Below are 18,705 nucleotides of genomic sequence, written 5' to 3'. Positions count from 1 at the left end.
TGACAGCTGTGAGTTGCAGGGTGATATAACTACATGCAAAATGAATGGATGGAGATCTTATCAACACATAGCAATAGTCTCTGCCTACACTAGCAACTCACAACTGGCAACCCACTGAAACTGAGCAGGAGTGAGCCTGGCCAGTACCTGGATGGGGGACCTCCTGGGAAAGCTGAGGTTGCTGCTGGAAGAGGTGTAAGTGGAATCAGTAGGAAGCACTCGCCGTGTGTCCCCTAAAGCCCCAGTATAGTGGTAGCAGATCGTGACTTGCTTGGAAGCCTACAAAACCGATCACAGTTCTCGCGTTCTCATTTTTACCTAAGATGGAGCTATGATCAGTGTTCCATTGATTCGTCAAGAAAATAAAAGTTGTTTACTGGTATCACATGTTATACAAGTTGAGTGTAATGCAGATCTAATTTTACACCTGAAAGTGTATTTATTCACAGCAATGCAGGGTGTTCCACTATTTATAGCAAAGCTTGGCCTCTGGTTATTTGTGAAGCTGAAATTGGATTACTGGTCTACATGCACAGCAAACAAAACAGAAGAACAAAAATTCCTGAATTGCAATGATAACAGAAACTGATCAAAGATTTCTGTCACTTTCATAGGCCAAATTGACAAGCTGAACAAGGACATACCACAGGGTGCAATCTTTCTGAAAGCCTGAATAGATGGTTACAGTGAAAAGTGCACTGCAAAAGCCTTTTGTGGAACTGCACAGATAAAACTGCAGTTCACCTGTTTTATCATAAAGCTTTAAAAGTGATAAAAGCTTAGAGGTCTGCTTACTCTAAAACATTGCTCAGGGTATGAAAGCTCTCGTTTTCAATTTCAGAATTAGACGATTCAGTGTTTAGTATTTATAAACAGGTTAGATACAATAGGTATAATACTTATAACATTTAGGCTATTTATAAATAGCAAAGAAAAGTAATTGTTCCTTTCAAAACTAAAAAAATCCAAAGTTTTTAATATACGAATGATAAATGTATGTACGGTTAACTGAATGAAAGATTTATCAAAGGTTAACACGCAATTTTTACTCACCTTTGTGTCCCAGCATTACAGCAAGGTGTAGAGGTGTGTTTCCTGAAGACAAAACAAAACATAAATTAGGCCCATGTTTCAAAATGGTCAAAAAACGAGATGGAGAATCAAGGTACACAATGTCACAAACTGCAGGAGAGTAACAGCACTTGATAGTGAGGCAACATACAGTATACTGAACAAAACAAATGAAAAAGGATATTATGAGACAATGTCTGAACTACAGCTTCCTTTTTAAATTATATTTTCTTGGTACTTGTGATTGAATTGTACTTAATTAGTAGTATCTTTAATCATTTGCAAAGATCCAATTAAGCATTTTAGTAAATATTGAAATACTTATGAACACATAGGCGATACTGAAAGATGTAGAATGTGAAACCATTCACAATATACAATGAACATAAGGTGAATGTGCTCAGGCCTCACTGCGGAAAAATCCATAATGAAAATGAAATGTTTGAATTCTCGTATTATTTGAACCCATTTTCCAGCTTCCTCATAACTTCTGAGCTACACAGAATGCAATACAGCTGACGGAATAAAACATGCCTAATTCTCATGATAGAAAAATCACACTACAGTTGAAACCACATTCAGGCTGGGAAATCTTTAAAATTACAGTTTGTAAGTATCATTTAATTAAGACAACAGAAAAATACTACAAGAAACAAGAACAGGTGAAGGTATAACACATCTAGTGTCCTAATGAATACCCCCAAAGGAGATCTGTTTCCCATGGAAAATACTAAATGCAGTGTGCACATTACAAAAGTAACAAGTAGCCCTGACAGAATAAATCATTCCACCTTAGCAAGAAAACATCTGGGCACTATGATAGGTAGTCATCATGGATATAGCTGCTCAGAAGCTTTTGCAGTACTCTGATTGCAGCCTTGCAACACATTCTGTATTTTTCTATTGACAGGTCACTGAGTGCATGTTGTTTCTTCGGCTTTCTATCAAACATTTAAATGATTTTAGAAATACTTTCTTTAAGGGTTACCATTTTCCTTCCTCTGACTGGTACATATTTGAGTGTTATTTCTTCAACTCTCTGCAACAGTATTCACAGCACTTTTGCATGCCTCGTATCTTGAGTCTAAAAACATCTCCGTCTGCAGATCGCCAACATATTTGAAGATAACGTGCTTGACTCAGCAGAGAACAATGTAGTAAATGAAAGCGGTCTTCAAACCCTCACGATTGCATGTCTGAATTTAAAAGACCCTCTTAGCATCAGAGCTGCATTTGCTTGGAACCGACACAAAAATGTTTTGCGGTCTGTGATTCGGGGCACTTTAAATAAAGGGCTTTATAGTACAGTGACAAGAATGACAAGCTTGTCTTTTTGGAAGGAATTCTGTGTGTAGGCTGATCAGGGAGTCCAAAAGGATCCTCCTATGTGGTCTGATTGTTTTTCTCTAGTTATGTTGTCACATCTGTCTGCTGCCACATCCGATAAGTGCAGTACAGAGTTTTGCACGTGCCTACAAGAAGGAATAAACCTTCCTGGTTTTGTGCTTCCTTATTAATTTGCCTGCCGCTGAAAAACATTTATTTTTCGTTCTCCATTTCCTCTAGTGTTGTGTTCAACTTTTTTTTTTTATTTCATGTGATCGTTCCTGGTCCTGTTATGTTCTGGCTGTAACCTTAGATCTTGAAGCCCTCCCGTATGCCATAACTGGTGGAATCAGTCAGGATATATGGTATAGATAGTTGACGTGTCAATACTCCTGGCTCTCTTTATTTCTTACTAAGTTTTAATGAAGTCTTAGATTTCATAGCTTCCTTCAGAGCTCATTCAAGCCTCTTCTCTTTTCCCCCTCACTGAAGTCTGCTCTTAGCTTTACCCCTCCAACTGAAACCCTCTTCTGTCGAAAGCAGGATTAAACTGGAATTCTGATACTTCAGACCTGTTATTTAAAGAAGCCTGGTGCTCAGATGATGCTTTATGTGAAGTAACATGCAGAGGACTGGTCTTGAACCTGCAACACTTTAACCTGTAGCACAATGTGGATTGTTCATGCAAGTCAAGATGTTGTGTTGGGGATGCGGTTTCTTCATTTTCCTTTATTTTTCTTCTTTAAGGAGTTGGGGCAGATATGTTTTTTCATTTCCATATTTTGTTTTTATTTTTTTCCCTTTGGTTTTCTCTATTGTCTTACCAATGAACAGTAAACAGAAATCCATTTCTTTCATTTGATAGCCCAAGATGTCACGTCTGGATCATTATTAATATTCCCCACCCTCTTTCATCAATAGTCCCTATTCTTCCTCCCCTTTTAAAATTGCTTTGACTTAATCCACAACATACATACATATTTTCTCACCTAAAAGGGATAATGTAGAGCCCTTTATTGAATTGTCTTCATATGAATAGATGCATGAATGATACCATCAGGAACAAATACAGAAATGTGCTGTGTATCTTGCAAGGTTTTTCATATAAAAAAATCAAAACAAATTAATTCACTAAAGCATATCTACTGTATTGCACCCCATAAAATAAATACTAGTAATCAACATCAGGCATATACTTAATAGGAAGCTTTGTAGATAGCAGCTTCATTAGTATACATGTGTCAAGATATTCAAGTAGGTAACTGCGTGCCTGACCCCTGAAGTAGGCTCCAGAGCCAAAACCTTTTCTTTCTTTACTTCTCTTTACTGCATGGAATAAACCTTCACTTGTTCCTATGTGTCAGGATATGTGTATTTACAGAGCTGTTAGTTTACAAAAAAAACTCCTTTTATATTTTCCCAAAGCACCATCCACAAACCAGCTACTTGTTTTGTGGAAGTTCCACCAAGAAGAAATCATTATTTTTCCATCTTAAATCATGCTTTAATTCTGATCGAAAAAGATGAACTGAGATGATGAGAGGCACTGCGCCTCTGCCGAGATGGATACTGGCAGTAAACGTGTAACACTGATCAGCAGCTCTTCATTATTCCTGCCAATGATCAGACCGTGTTGAATAACGGAACAGTTTTACCGATTTGTTCACAAGCACCATTTCTAGTTAGATTAAGTGAACAGATGATCAGTATTACACATTTTCGCACAGGCATTGAGAACAGATCCTCTCAACAGTGAGATGTGTGATGGTGAATTTATAATTAACACCTTTCCTGTCAAAATCCTGGTGCACATGCGGTTTCTGAGGACAGCAGCTCTGGACTCCAAACCACAGGACTTCTATGGCAGGTTGGATGCTATTTTCGTACACTTCACTAAGGTACTGTACTTCATCCACGGGGATGCAATGCTCTGAAATATAAACTGGTACACACTAGGCCATCATTTGCAAATGAGAACTTGTTTTCGATTCACACTACTGGTTAAGTAAGAGATTCAAATAAGAGTAATGACAAATGTCAGAGTCATTGTAGATAATGGTTGGGTTGCATGCAGGAAGAGATTTTCAGATGGAGAGGTTAATCCTAAACAACAAGGACAAAAACAGGACAAGGAGAAAAAAAAAATAAGCTTCTTTTAATGCCACGCTGTAAAAACTAAAGACTGCTTGTTCTTGATCAATCCATGTTCTGATCCAAGCAATTCTGTTTCTTCTTGCGGCATGTAAACCAAAAGCACTTGGGACTGTAGTATCACTGCAACGCACATCTTTTTCAGGACGAAATATTCCCAGATATCAAGCTTGTTAAACAATCATTTAATGATTTGCACTTTTCTACAAGACAAAGGTGTCTGCAGGCCGCTCGCGTGATTGTGAAAATAACATTTTAGAGCAATTCAATATGAGGAGGTTTTAGTGAAGAGTACTGGCAGGCATATCCACAAGTCAAAAAGAGACCGCTTGTTAAACACTCTTCTTATTTGCCCACATACCCAGGCTCAGAGAAAAGATCATTATGAAGCCAGGAGAGTCGTCTACCAACGTGCTTTCTAAAAAAAGGGGGCAGAAGACGTATTTCACAAGATGGCCATGCTTCTCCACGTAAAGAACGTTTACAAGACAGGAAAACCACCGTCAAAGCCTGAATTTGAGATTTGTACGCTTTTTATTGCATGTTTTAACAGCCCCTCGCCAACGCAGCATAACCACATTCACGTGGAAACAAACCGAAAGCAGAAAATCTTTTTCAAATACAGCTGAAGGCACACTGAACAGGAAACATTTTTCACATAAAACTGGATTTATTTGTACTGTGGACACCGCAATTGAAAAAAAGAGTCTGTACTCTGGAGGGTATATTTAACACAACTTCAGTCTACTAAAAGTGAAACGACTGAAAAACAGTAAAGGCAACCCGGGTACAACACATAAACAGCTGCATACAGAACTGTAACTTATATAGGAATAGACCAAATCCCTCTATATGCCTACAGAAGGCAGGTTTCAGTTGTCCCACCAGAGACACGCGTTTTTTGCAATGCAGCCTGTCAACTTCAGTGGCTGTGAATCATCTGGGATGTGGAAAGCAAATCTCGGTGATGCTCCACAAGCCACAAATCTTTTACAGCGGGGGAGGGGGGTACCTGGCTGGTCTCCAAGTAACACTGCTGTCCCAAACACAAATGTCATCGCAGCGGTGCATGTCTGCGCTGTAGAAGTCGCAATTACAACGTCAGGCAAACCCCGCGTCTAAATACGCCACGGACACGTAGCTCAATATCGAGCACACAGCCGGACATAAAAAGTTCTCGTACATTTCAGCCTGACTTGAGAAGGCGACCCGAGTGGGTTCGCTTACCGTGAACATCCTTCTGAGCGATGTTCTGGGTCCTGATCAGGGACGACAGCCGACGCACGTCCCCCTTGAACACGCACTCGTGGACGGGGAAACCCTCCGTCGTCCGGGTTATGGGGTTCTTGTTGTTGTCATCGATAGTCCCCGTCGCCGTGTTAGTGTTCGCGTTTGCATTGATCTGAGATTGCTGATGCAGCTGCTGTGGCCCCGGCGCTTTGATCAGCTTGTGATTGCTAAAAATCTTATTGGCTTTGCCTCTGTTACTAGTCCGGGTAGTGGAGGAGGTGAACGTCCCGGCGGCGGCTTCCTCGTCGGGCTCCAGTAAATCCTCCTCTTTGCTTGGCTTGTGGTCCTTGCGCAGGGATCGTATCTTTTCGCCGGTCATTTTTCTTTAAATCTCAGAAAAACTCGCAGAGGGGGATGCTGATGCCAGGGATGGAGGGATAGGCGGAAAGTGTCGCTGGCGGTGGCGAGGATGCCAGCGGTAGATAGGCTGGGGAATGCCGAGACAAAAGCAGCAGTCCGCACAACATGAAAACACTAAATCCCCAAACTGTAACATACGGTAACGAAAACTGACAAGCCGCGCATACACACAGAAAACCGAGGATCCCCTAACCGCTCCACTCCGCTCCCTCAAACTATAACGTCCCTATGCTGGCTACTCCTGCAGGGTATATCCTCCGACTCCAGAGAAGACCCAACAGCCATCTTCCGCCTCTAATCTCGCGAGAGTGTCCAAGTGGGTTTCCAAGGCTCAAGCAGGATGTTAGATGATATCGCGATGTGTGGTTGTTTTTTCAACCTGTATGGAGTTACTGCAGTTAGGGTTTGAAAATAATTATTCGCTGTTTTGGATGCAGGAGATGTTTTTGGTAAAATAAACCTGTAGCAAACTGCGGTTGGTATGACAGATGGCAGAAAATATCTTCATTAAAAGCGAATCCCAATTTTGTTGTCTTAACGGAAAGTAATATATTTATGAAGTGATGTACATGCGTAATTCAGATAAGGGGAACATTTTGGTGTTTTTCCATTAAATAAGGTTTCTGTATCCTTACGATGATAATCTGACTTTATCTGTATATCTTTTTTTTGTTTTAGGTCTCGTATTTGTGCTGGGCGACTCAGTTTTTATAAGCAGATAACCTTTAAACCAACATAGTTATAACATCCATCCATTTTCTATGCGATTTATCCAATTGAGTCGCCGGAGACCATCCCGGCAAGCAACGGGCGCAAGGCAGTGAGTGTACACTCTGGACGGGACGGCAGTCCATCACATTGCACACAGACAGACATGCTGACACATCAGGACGAATTTCCCCAGATTACTACCACGTTATAGCAGTGTGGGAGGAAACCCACGTAAACATGAAGAGACCGTGCAAACTCCACACGTATAACATCCATGGTCTGAAATCGAACCCGGGGCCCTAGCGCAGCGAGGCAGCAATGCTAACTACTGCACCACCCTCATCTTACAAAAATAATGTAAAAAATATAACGACAACATATCTTCGAGCTTTATACATTTCTAAATATCGTAAAGAATTTGAGTGGCACGGCGGCACACTGGTTACAGCATATGTACTTACACAGTTTCGCTGACTACACAATGTATTGTATTGGATAAGCCGTGGATACTTTTAATGACCTTTTGCTGCCTTTTATTTATTATAACTCGTTAGAATTAATTTTTCCAATATAAGGAACATTTTTTAGTTTAGCCGAAGAGCTCAAATTCCAAATGATTTGCATACTACCTTTGTCATACGGATGTTACTCACCAGCGAACACACCTATAGTTACTGATGAAAAAAAAACATTAAAAAGTCAGGAGGATAATCTTGCAGTCTCTGGCAATACAATCATGGCATTCATGTTAAGAATAAGTCTATATCGTGCCAATTGCTATTTTCTGTCTCTTTCATCCCGTGAACTGCATTGAATTACAATGAGGGTTGCAAAAGTCTCATTCTATCACAAATACAGATTCAGATCTACGTTGCTGTTGAGGACAAGGCTATTTGCTTAATACCACCTATTCTGAGGTCATTGTGATGTGTTCCTCCAAGGTGTCAGTCTAGTTGTGATTGATTTATATGATTTAGAATAAACTGCAGAAATCCGATATAAGACAGCAAAAGAACGACGACAGTCCATAGCAGTTCAAGACTGTTGTGGTTACAGCCGTGCGCAGTTATTGTGCCATTTCTATTAATTTGTAAGACAATGTGCCCACTTGGTCTCTCATATTTGCGGAATCGTTGCGGTTACGCATTTTTTTAGAACTCATGAAGTAACAGTAACGAGAACCTTTCCTGAACTTCATCTAAATCTCGTCCCAGCCAAGTGGCACCCCCTATTGGTCAAAATGAAAAAACGCAGCCTCCAAACACTCAGTTTTAGTTACCCAGGCTCTTTGTCGTATCGATTTCGTGCAAAAAATAATCTCATTTGATCAATTCGAGTATAAAAAATGCAACTATTCAGAGACATTTTGTCTTCAAAAATACGTTTTTAATTTAGAGGACACGAGAACACAACTTTCTCCGTGTTATTTCACTATATTAAAACGTTTGGTAAGTGAGGCCATCCAAAACAATCTGAATTATGAAATTTGTATTAATCCCTTCTAAAAATCAATTATGTTCAGTGTTATTGTCATACAATTTGAGCGCCAACGTCATAATCCGTCAGAGATAATTTGTGTAGGTCTTTGATGAATTTGGCCGCGGTCCAAATAGTTGAAATCCGTATGCTGAGCATATTCAAGACTGAATAAATCAGAGGGCACAAATGGAAACTGGTTGGGAGAGCATTTAAAACCGAGAACAGGAGGCACTTCGTTACACAAAGGGCCGTGGGAGTGTGGAGCAAGCTGCTTTCAATAAACGGTTGGATGAGATCCTCGGATCAATTATTAACTATCAAAAGCGCTGGATGGGACAATGGCCTCTCGTTTGTAACCCTGCTTATTTTGTACTTATTTGCATGCCCGTTTGGGCGCTGCTGATTCTCAGTGAGAGCTTAATTTATTTAACTCTTTCTTGCATAAGGAAGGGGAAACCTGCTTTCCCATCTCAAAACCATTCACACAGAAAAAAAAACTTTTTTTTATTCATGTAACTAAAACAACGACATGTTGCATCATGACGACACGACTACAGAAACAATTACTTTCGTAAAGCAGTCACATGTCTGACAACGCCTCCTGTTGACAAGCCAATAGAGCTCGACTTCTCCCTCTCTGCACTCTCCGTTGATTGGTTAAAAAACCGGACGTTTCGTATTTCATGTTACCCTCTCTCTTGTCATTCTCTTGTCAAGGGCCCGCACGCTGGTGTAGCTCTCAGGACATTGTGACACGTTGCTACTGCATTAGATCTAGTCATGGACTCGCGCACACGGCACGACTCTTCTGGGTTTCTGGAGGCCTTTAAATCCTTTGCAACACAGGCAATCCATGTTGGGCAAGAGCCAGAGCAGTGGACGTCCATGGCTGTAGTGCCGCCCATCTCACTCTCAACCACGTTTAAACAGCATGGACCTGGTCAACATGCAGTAAGTTGCAGAATTAATATTATACATTGAACTGTAATGCATTTCAAAGAAGAGAAAAGAAAAAGAGATTTTGCCCGTATATGGGCCTCCCTTCAACTTAAAAAATAATTTGCTGAAATGGTGTTCTTGATCGTCGTTATAATGCACGACCCATTTGACTTCGTATTTCTATTTCATAGTCCTTTCATAGTTTTGTGGACCGTGTTTTTTCGTTAGGCGATCGGACTAGTCGAACAAAAGGAGATCTTTGGGAATCCTAATAAGCTTTATGATATGTAGAGTCTTCAAAGGCGTACCGTGCTGTTAGGGCAAGCGCTTAACTTAAAATCTAGTGCCTTACCTTTTTTATATTAAGACCTCAAACTATCATGTAATAGCTGTAACTGCTAATCTTTTTAAAACCTGGGTAGTGATATTTAAAAGTATTCCATTTGGTATTCAGCAGATAGTGATGACAGTGCTTTTCACTGCCCACAGTGACAGGTGGTCAATGACTAGACACAGAGCAATGTTACTCTGCAATGTAGTTGTTGAAGCCTGGATGTAAATGAATTCATGTTAATGAATAACTCCTTGACCAGGAAAAGTAAAAAATGTAAATGTTTTAGTGACCAATGGTTGTCCATTTCTTTATCCCCAGACTCTTCCATATAATATATAAAATATGATATTCTGATGAACATGAAGCTAGTAGTTTTAGTGGCCTCTCAGGGGGTTTCAAGCAAATTTAGGTTAGCAGTTCTCCTTAGTTCTAGACACAGTGTATCTAGTGTATCCAGTGTTTCTAGGCACAGTGAATCAGACAAATTCAGGAACCCAGTGCACAGAAGGTGCTTGAGTATGAACCGATGTCACCCTAGCAGTCCTCCAACAATGAGCTAACAATGAGCAATGAGAATTATGTATTTAAATAAGCACTGTGTACCAATCCTATACATGTAGACATCCATTCAACCTGACTGGCCCCAGTGACAATATGTCATTAATCTTCTAGCCTAGTGTCATGATCAATGTGATATCATAAGGGCTAGGGAATGAATATGGGAGCCACTGTGCTGGCTTGGAGAGTTGGATAATAATAATTCCTTACACTTATATAGTGCTTTTCTGGACACTTCACTTGAAGCACTTTACAGGTAGTGAGTGGGGACTACCCTCCACCACTACCAATTATGCAATAAAGTGCGCCAGTTCACTCATCACACATCACCTATCAGTGAAGAGAAGAACAGACAATGATTGGTAAAGGGAGACCAGGACACCGGGATTATCAACCCTACTCTTTTATGAGAAATGCCCTGGTTTTTTTTTAATGATCACGGTAGTCAGGATTTCCATTTTATGTCTCATTTGAAAAACAGTGCCTATACAGGGCATTAGGACCCACACAGACCACTGGTGAGCGCCCCCTATTGGCCCCTCTTCTAGCAGCAACCTTAGCTTTCCCAGGAGGTCTCCCATCCAGGTACTGGCCATGCTCACTCCTGCTGAGCTTCAGGAGGTTGCCAGTTGTGAGTTGCAGGGTTATAGAGCTGCTGGGTGTATTACTGTCTAGGGTGAACTATGTCGTGGTGCTTGTCCCTACTTGAACCTGTTGCAGTTTTAGGTCTCTTGATTTACCGGTTTGTACACTTTGTGCTGTTCTTGACAGTTTGGAGCATGTGTTTGCTGGAGAATCCTCTGAACTCACGGACACATTCAAAGCACGGCAGTGGTGTCAGATAGTGGGAGGATGTTGCAATAACTGGCAAGAGTCCCTACATGGCCACACCTGAGAAAGAACCTACAGCAGCTCCAGGAAAACAAATCTCACCACCCTTTTCAAGAGCACTCCTCAGGCCATCCATCCACATAACACCACCCCATGATAGACTGCATGGGTTTCAGACCTGCAGACCTTCCTGGATCTGTGCAGAGACCCAAGCCCTTTTTGTGAAAGAGTCGGACCAGCAGTTGTACAACATGCCTGTGCACTACCACCACAGACTACCAGAAAGAAAGCAGCTTGAAAGAGGAATGACACCACCTGGACCACAGGCTCCTAATTCTGGTCATGGAGACTCATGCTCCTGCTCGTTTTCTTCCAGCTGAGCTCTCAATTGCACAATTGAACCCGTGATTGATGTAATAATAGGATTAATTTGAATTGTTTTCAGCTTTGAAATATGTGGGAGGTTGCCTTTTAACTATTGCATTTCATAAGTAAATTTATGCAAGCTTTTGCATTGCATTTTGCATTGAAAAAGAAAACTTGCAAACGTTCCAATCAACCAATTTGTCAATAAAGGTTTCCATTAGGTTATTAAACACTGCTGGAATTAAAACTAGCAGATGATTAGACCAAGACCAGGACCCCTGATTTAGTTTACATCAGGAAGCTTCAACAGAGCCTTTCGGTTTGGATCCAACTGTAGGGAGAGAAAAGAGGAATGAAGCAGTCTTGACAAATGAAATCTGATTGACTTAGAAAACCAGGGAGGACAGTTAAAGCACCAGAAATCAAACATGCCCTGCCAAAACAAAGAGGCCAGCCCTTCTGGGGGTGTTGAAAAAGAGGGCACACCCAGTGTCAATGCAAGTGGCAGAAGACGATGTCAGAGAGCAAGGATAGCTTGAGCAAGTCAGAGCAAAAATGGGACCAATCTGCTCATCTCTTATACTACTGGGGGCAAGTGGCTGCTCACCCTTGTTAACCCTGGCTCTGCAATCTCCGTCTTCCTCCCAGTGAATCGGCCAGTGAGCCCGTGGAAAGACACAGGTCAGGGGTTAAGCTCCGATGGATGACTCGGCTGCTGATGATTGGGCAAGGGGGGAAGAGAATCGTCTGGTTCGAGTTCTGGGTAGGCAGTGTACACGATCCGTGCAGCCGTGTATTGTCCGCCTGGAGCTCCTGAAGCACCCAGCCTGGCCTGAGGGAAACCAACCTGTTCATATTGTCTGAGAGGGACAAGAAGATTGCATTCAGCAGAGGGAGGTTGTAGAGACCAGCCAGGCCAATAGTTATGGGACTCAGGTGAGCACTGGCCAGGGACTATTGTGAGCTCCTACAAAAAGTGGCTGAACAAAGAATTTGATCCACTTAGTTACTAAATTACCAAATGAGCAAGATGGTCAAAAGCTGAATGTGAGAGGAAGCCATTCTTTTTGGGGTTTTAAATCCCATTCCCTTTCTCTGTGATAGACTCAAATGGCTCCTTTAATCTTTTCATGCATGATTTGCCTTTAAACCTGGGAACCACTCACCCATTTGAACTCTTTCCATGACAGCAATATCTCTTTTGTAACAATGTTAACGACTGCCCGCAGTATTCTAAATAAGGTCATATGAATAGATTGTGTAACATCCCTTACTTGCAGCTTAATATTTTACTATGTATGTGATCATTCTGTTAGTGTTTTTATTTTAACCTAAAAATTGTCTAGATGAGGAAAAGAATAAATCAAGAAACTCAGTGGTTCAAGGAGAACTGCATTGAGAGACATGCACAGCCTTCTTGGGGGCCCTAGAAATCTCATCATAAAACCAGCTGTGGACTCGGCAATGCAGAGAAGTTTGTTACAACACAGATTTTCTTCACATGTGGAAACTGTACTTCTTGTTTGCACTATACTTCTTAATTGTTCATTACTATAAAGCTCTAGCATGTTTAGATTTAGGATTGCTTCAGGGTCATAACATGTTATAAATGATTTTATTTGATGTGGTTTCAAGCTCTTGCATAATGTAAACCTTGAAGTTATAACACGTAAAAAAAAAAATGTTTTTGGCCCATTATTTTAAAAGGGAAAGGATTTCACTCTAAAATGCCACCATTTAGTAAACATTATGCTACTTGATTTAATTTTCAAAATGTTTCAATATCTTGAAAGATGAAAGCATAAAGTAAAATTAACACAAGGATCACAATCAGTCATTTTAAATATATTCCTGCTGCATGCATACAGTTTCAATAAAAGGTAGTTCATATTAAAAAATCGGAAGAATACAATGTCGGGTTAGTTCAAAATTGAACACACCTGTTTGAATTCTGTATAGTTTTCAGACTGTGAGTAAAATTAAGTCTGTGCACGGGGGTTAACACCCTTTCAAGTACTGTAGCTCACTGGGATTTTTAATAACCTAGTCATAGGGATCTCGGTTTTGTAACGAACAGTTTTTTCCGGACCCTATGCAGACAACACAATCCGAAGTAGTGAGGAAACACTGGGGAAAAAGGTCATGCAGGAATACGGGGATGAAAACAGGGGGGCGTGTCCAAAGTGCGCTGGTGCACGGGGGAGGTGTGCCCAAGGCAAACAATCCAAAGGTAATCCAGACGGGGAATCCAAAAAGACAAGCATACAGTAAGTCCATGGCCAGGCGATCCATCCAGGAGATTAAAACCAGGAACCGGGTCGGAACCGGCAGAGGGAACAGGGACAGGGACAGGGACTTAAAAACATGACAGAGCCAGACTCATCCGGACCTGGGCTCGCACGATGTGGAAATCGGATGCAGAGCCCGGAACTGACTGAGTATCTGGCTTTTAAGGGGGATGGGGAGGAGGCTGGAACAAGGGGCAGGTGCACAGAATTAAGTCGAAAGTGAAAAGAGCCGGAGTGCCCTTGAGGAGGAGGGACTACAGTCGTGACAGGTTTATCATCTTGTCTGAGGCACTTCCTACAGTAGAGCTCCCAGTCACCATAGTAGGGCATAGCTTTGAAATACAGTACGGATCTCTCTCATCAGTAAAACTTCACATTATCGCTTTGCACCACTTTTACCTAATTTGCATGGTAAATGAACTGTTTCTAACCCTATTTGACCCTATTTGAATAAAAATGTGCTTTCAAAAGTGTACTTAGCCAGAAAACTAACCAGAAAATCCAAACTCAGCTTTCTTTAAAATTAACTGTAATTAACATTTATCAAAATAAAAAAGTTTCCTTTTTTGGTAGCACCTACAACAAATGTTTTTTTCTTTCTCAGCCTGCTCTTTAAATATTTTGGTAGCTGAGAAGCAGGACACATTGCAATTCCTTACATTTCTTTAATTCTTTTAAAGGGCTTTGAGTACAGCCGTAGTGGAAACCCAACTCGGAACTGCCTTGAGAAAGCTGTTGCAGTTCTGGACGGAGCGAAATACTGTAAGTCAGCCTACAGTATCTTTCTTCTTCGTGGGTTTTCAAAGAACAATCTGTGAGCTGTCTGTAACAACTGTATCATGTTAATATTGCAGAAAGTGGATTTTAGTGTTGATAAAACCTTTTTTCTGTTGGAATTACATGACAAAGTAAAGAGTTTCCTCATATTTTTCAAATAAGATGCATAAGTAGTCATAGTAAAGTATCGTTTCTAAAACGTGGATTTATTGCAGGTATTTTTTTAACTGTAAAATTTCTATAGGTATTGCACTGGCGTCTGGACTAGCAGCTACAATGACCATCACTCACTTGTTGAAAACTGGTGATGGTATCATATGTATGGATGACGTATATGGAGGTAAGCTTGTGCAGCTAACTCCTGCAAACTTGATCCCAAAAAGGTTCGTCGGATTGGCATCTCTGCTTTTGTTTATGGTCTGGGACAAACTCCTTAGCCACTTTGTTTAAAATGGCTCTTTGAAGGGTCTTGTAAGAAATGATGGAATTCTTGAGTCATTTAGCTAGTAGCAACCCAACAAGCAAGAACTGCCAAAAGGACTCTTTCTTGTTCTTATCCAGTCTTTCACTCTAAACCTTTTGCCCTTTCCAGTTATATATTGTGTTTTGTGTATGACAACGTCTATAGTCTACAGTCCTATCATGGCAGATCTGATATTTATCATCGCATCGCTTTAAGCATTTATTCTCACAGCACTTTACTTCCATCCAAAATGAAATCATGTCAGATGTTAAAGAACGTTTCAAAACTTAAAGGGTTTTATGGAGAAGCAGGAGAATTATAGCCTGTTTGAAACTTGTGATCCAACTTTCTGTAAACAGCAGCAGTTTCAAAAACCTTTTCTAATACAGGTGTCACTTACAAATGTTACTATTTTCTTTCACTCGTTAATCATTGACATCTGTTGCTGCGATGGACTGGCATCCAGGCTAGGCTGTACCCTGCCTCCTGCCTATTGCTAACGAGGGTAGGCTCCAGCTCCCCTGCAAACCTGAATTGGAAGAAGCAGTCAGGAAATGGATTGGTCTTTCCCATCTTTTACTTATGCTTTTTCTTATAGGCACCAATCGGTATTTCTCAAAAATAGCCTCTAAGCTGGGCTTGGAGGTGACGTTTGTGGATTTCACAGAGCCTGAAGCATTGAAGGCAGCTATTAAACCAAATACTAAGGTAACCCTGTAACTGTATTCGAGATTCAATACCCTAGAATACATTAAATCTGCCTAAAATGTTTGTTCTCTCTAACTTCTGCTGCAGTCATTTTTGTTCCCTTGTTTTTACATGTAAATGCAGCTGGTCTGGGTTGAAACTCCTACAAATCCTACTCTGAAGGTTGTGGATATAAAAGGCTGTGGAGATATTGTCCACAAGTACAACAAAGACATCATTGTTGTGGTGGACAACACCTTCATGTCCGCTTACTTTCAGGTGAGCATCTTAGGTGGGCATCGTCTCTCCAATTTCTAGATGGAAGCAACTTTTTGCTGAGCTGGGGCCTGATATAAACTACTGTAAAAGCAGACAGAGTATGATCAGACTGTCTTAGCATATCTTTTTTTTCCCAATATTCATATTTTTGTTTCCCTTTTTAACTGCTGAATTAGAGATCTGTGTTTGATGATGATCTCTGTTGTCCGCTATGAAGCTGGTGGTATATACGTTGCTCAGGTCCCTTGAAGGTGATGAATACCGTACATGCAGGCCTGAGATCCCTGACTTCTCTGACATTGTCATGGCTTATTTTGACAAAAATAATTCACATTTTAAAACTTTTTTCATACAGCGCTTTCATACTAAAAACATCTCAAATATCTTTACAACAAAAAACTTTTCAAAACACAGAGGAATACACTTAAAATACAGAAAAGGTATGTCAGAGGACATTACAAGTTTTATTGTGTCCAATCTCAGAAGCTGACAAGGCTAGATTACTGGGATGGGAGTGCCAGTGCGCTGCAGGGCAAGAAGAGAGAAATGTCTTCAGCATTTAAGGAGGACTTGCAGTAAAGCAGATTGTTAAATCCAGAGTGGAATTTAGGCAGTATGGCAGTGGATGTGTCTCCTTGAAACATCAGCTTCAAGAGACACACTGCTGTACTGGGTGGTTATGTTACAAATACAAACTTTGACAAGTGCTTTTCATGCCACAAGGCTCAATGCTCTTCGCACTATGTTAAAATTAAACTGGAAGGCATTGTATGAATTGCAATTGGTATTACATAAATAATCTGTATGGGTTTAAAATGGAATATTTTGAAAGGTACAGTATATGAAATATGCTGAAATTCAAATGATAACATGGTTAGTCATAACAAAATCAAATGGTATTCTGCAATGTTAGACAGAGGGTTTTAATTCCCCATATATACTATTGAAATGTTTGGAACCACTTTTCACATTGAAGATTTTACAAATATCATTCCTCAGACGACACATTGGTACAAATGTTCCAATGCAAATCTATGTTAAAATGGAAAATAGTTATTTATTCTTCAAGTTCAGTTAGTGACACCTTATAAAAATAAATCTGGGTATACTTTATTTGAAGGTCAGCAGAAAATTGTTATAATCACTTGTCTTTCACATGAAGAACATGTAAAACAACTTCACAGCTAGCAATAAAACCCCTCAAATCAGGACTTAGTGCTACTGCAGTAGCAATATCGAGGATCTATGACTTAATAATGTCAGTTGTTGACTCTTACTGCTTACGCTGCATCCATATTTTCAGTTTCTAACATGTATGAGAACCTTTGCGGCTCTCTGGAGCGACAGTATCAGTTGTTGCCACTGAGGTGATCTTCAAGAACTTTTCTGTTTCACAACAGTCCTTTAATAATCTTTTTAATCTCCCCTCCCCCCCCCCCCCCCATCAATCTTAGCGTCCTTTGGCCCTTGGAGCAGACATTTGTATGTACTCAGCAACTAAGTACATGAATGGTGAGTTCAGACAGAAAACCTTTGTATCAGCAACTTTGTGTTTTCACACCTGTCGAGGTGCTTTGTGAACTTGCAGGGCTTAGTTACAAACCTGAAGCTTCGTCTTTCACTGCGAGATACAATAGGCATAAGAAACCCACTTTAGGAACTGGTGAAAAAGATGTCATTGGATTAGTCATCTTAAACCGTTGTTGAACTGGTCATAAAAATTACAGTTGCATATTATTCTGTATGTAATTTGTTATGATGTAAATATAATGAGAGTAACCACAAAATATAGCATCAAGGATTGTTTAGCTGCCTTCAAGACTGCTGTTCCTGGTCTAGAGATTTTGCAAAATGTAATATAGCAATAACTGCAGGGATTAATTTAACAAGGGCTATAGCAGAACATGATCTGAAGAGTGCAAATTCAATTCCTGGTGTTTCCTCAGTAATGAGGCACAGAAGGCAAGCTACCTAATCCGGATTGAGCACTCTAAATGTATTTCTGTTTCCATCTTTAAAAAAAAAGTATTGAAATTGAAATGATAGACAATGAGTAGTCCTTTTTTATCAATTCTTTAGAAATGACTTTGAAAAACTAGGCTTGAAAGTAAGTCTGATACAAAAATGCATGATATTTGAAGAATAAACTGATAGGTGGTCTGGGAATTGTGTTATCAGAAACCTTTGTGCTAGTAAAAATAGACTCTAAAGTGCAGCAACAAATGAGCAGGGTGTGCCAATGACCTCCAGTTATTTGAAATCTTATTACAGTATGTATGTCTTTAGTGATGACACTGTAGTATATCTTAAGCATAAGCACAGAACTCAATCTCATTGTGTTGTGGAGGTGTGCTACTTGACCCCACAATTTTTTGTACCTTGTCTGGTATATTTTATGCATTAAAAAACAGCTCTCTAGAGGGTGTTTTTCATATACAGTTAACAATCCAAATAATCACTGTGATGAAGGAAACGCCAGCAGTGCCAGATGAAAGAGAAGGTGCCAGACACAGAGAAAATGTGCTCGAGGACACCCGTGTTTCACCTGGATTGAAACTTAGTCAAGTTAACAAACTGGTAATTCAAATAAGTCAAATAAATTCAAAGTCAATTCCACCTTTTTGAGGAAAAAGAACAGATTTTCTGGATTATCAAAGTTTGAGTGAGTTCATGACCTTACATTTTAAAAGAATCTAAGCTCCACTGTATTGTATATTTCTGAAACAAACCACTAGAAAAAAAAACTGGAGTACTTAATGCAGTTGTCTGCTTCATTCTATTTTCCTCCTATAATG

The 18,705-nt window shown here is 40.2% G+C and overlaps 2 protein-coding genes across 3 annotated transcripts in view; one reads left to right on the top strand and one right to left on the bottom strand.

Moving 5' to 3' along the window:
• ankrd13c (ankyrin repeat domain 13C) overlaps positions 1-6,492 on the bottom strand; it is a 42,725-nt gene extending 36,233 nt beyond the window's left edge. The window contains exons 1-2 of the mRNA XM_006635057.3: positions 5,776-6,492; positions 1,054-1,095 (exon numbers count right to left, since the gene is read on the bottom strand). Of these exons, the coding sequence (XP_006635120.1) occupies positions 1,054-1,095; positions 5,776-6,157 (424 nt within the window). The 5' untranslated portion in view covers positions 6,158-6,492. The remainder of the gene's footprint in view (positions 1-1,053; positions 1,096-5,775) is intronic.
• Positions 6,493-9,065: 2,573 nt separating this feature from the next.
• Positions 9,066-18,705, top strand: part of LOC102694824 (cystathionase (cystathionine gamma-lyase)) — a 32,602-nt gene continuing 22,962 nt past the window's right edge. Inside the window, exons 1-6 of one of the 2 annotated variants that reach the window (XM_069194359.1) lie at positions 9,066-9,339; positions 14,385-14,466; positions 14,726-14,821; positions 15,543-15,652; positions 15,776-15,910; positions 17,365-17,422. In XM_069194359.1, the coding sequence (XP_069050460.1) occupies positions 9,169-9,339; positions 14,385-14,466; positions 14,726-14,821; positions 15,543-15,652; positions 15,776-15,910; positions 17,365-17,422 (652 nt within the window). In that variant the 5' untranslated portion in view covers positions 9,066-9,168. The remainder of the gene's footprint in view (positions 9,340-14,384; positions 14,467-14,725; positions 14,822-15,542; positions 15,653-15,775; positions 15,911-17,364; positions 17,423-18,705) is intronic. The other variant, XM_006635270.3, reaches the window with a different exon arrangement.

The sequence above is a fragment of the Lepisosteus oculatus genome, chromosome 9 (assembly GCF_040954835.1).
Source record: "Lepisosteus oculatus isolate fLepOcu1 chromosome 9, fLepOcu1.hap2, whole genome shotgun sequence".
Classification (NCBI taxonomy): Eukaryota; Metazoa; Chordata; class Actinopteri; order Semionotiformes; family Lepisosteidae; genus Lepisosteus; species Lepisosteus oculatus.
This window is presented reverse-complemented; position numbering and strand designations above follow the sequence as displayed.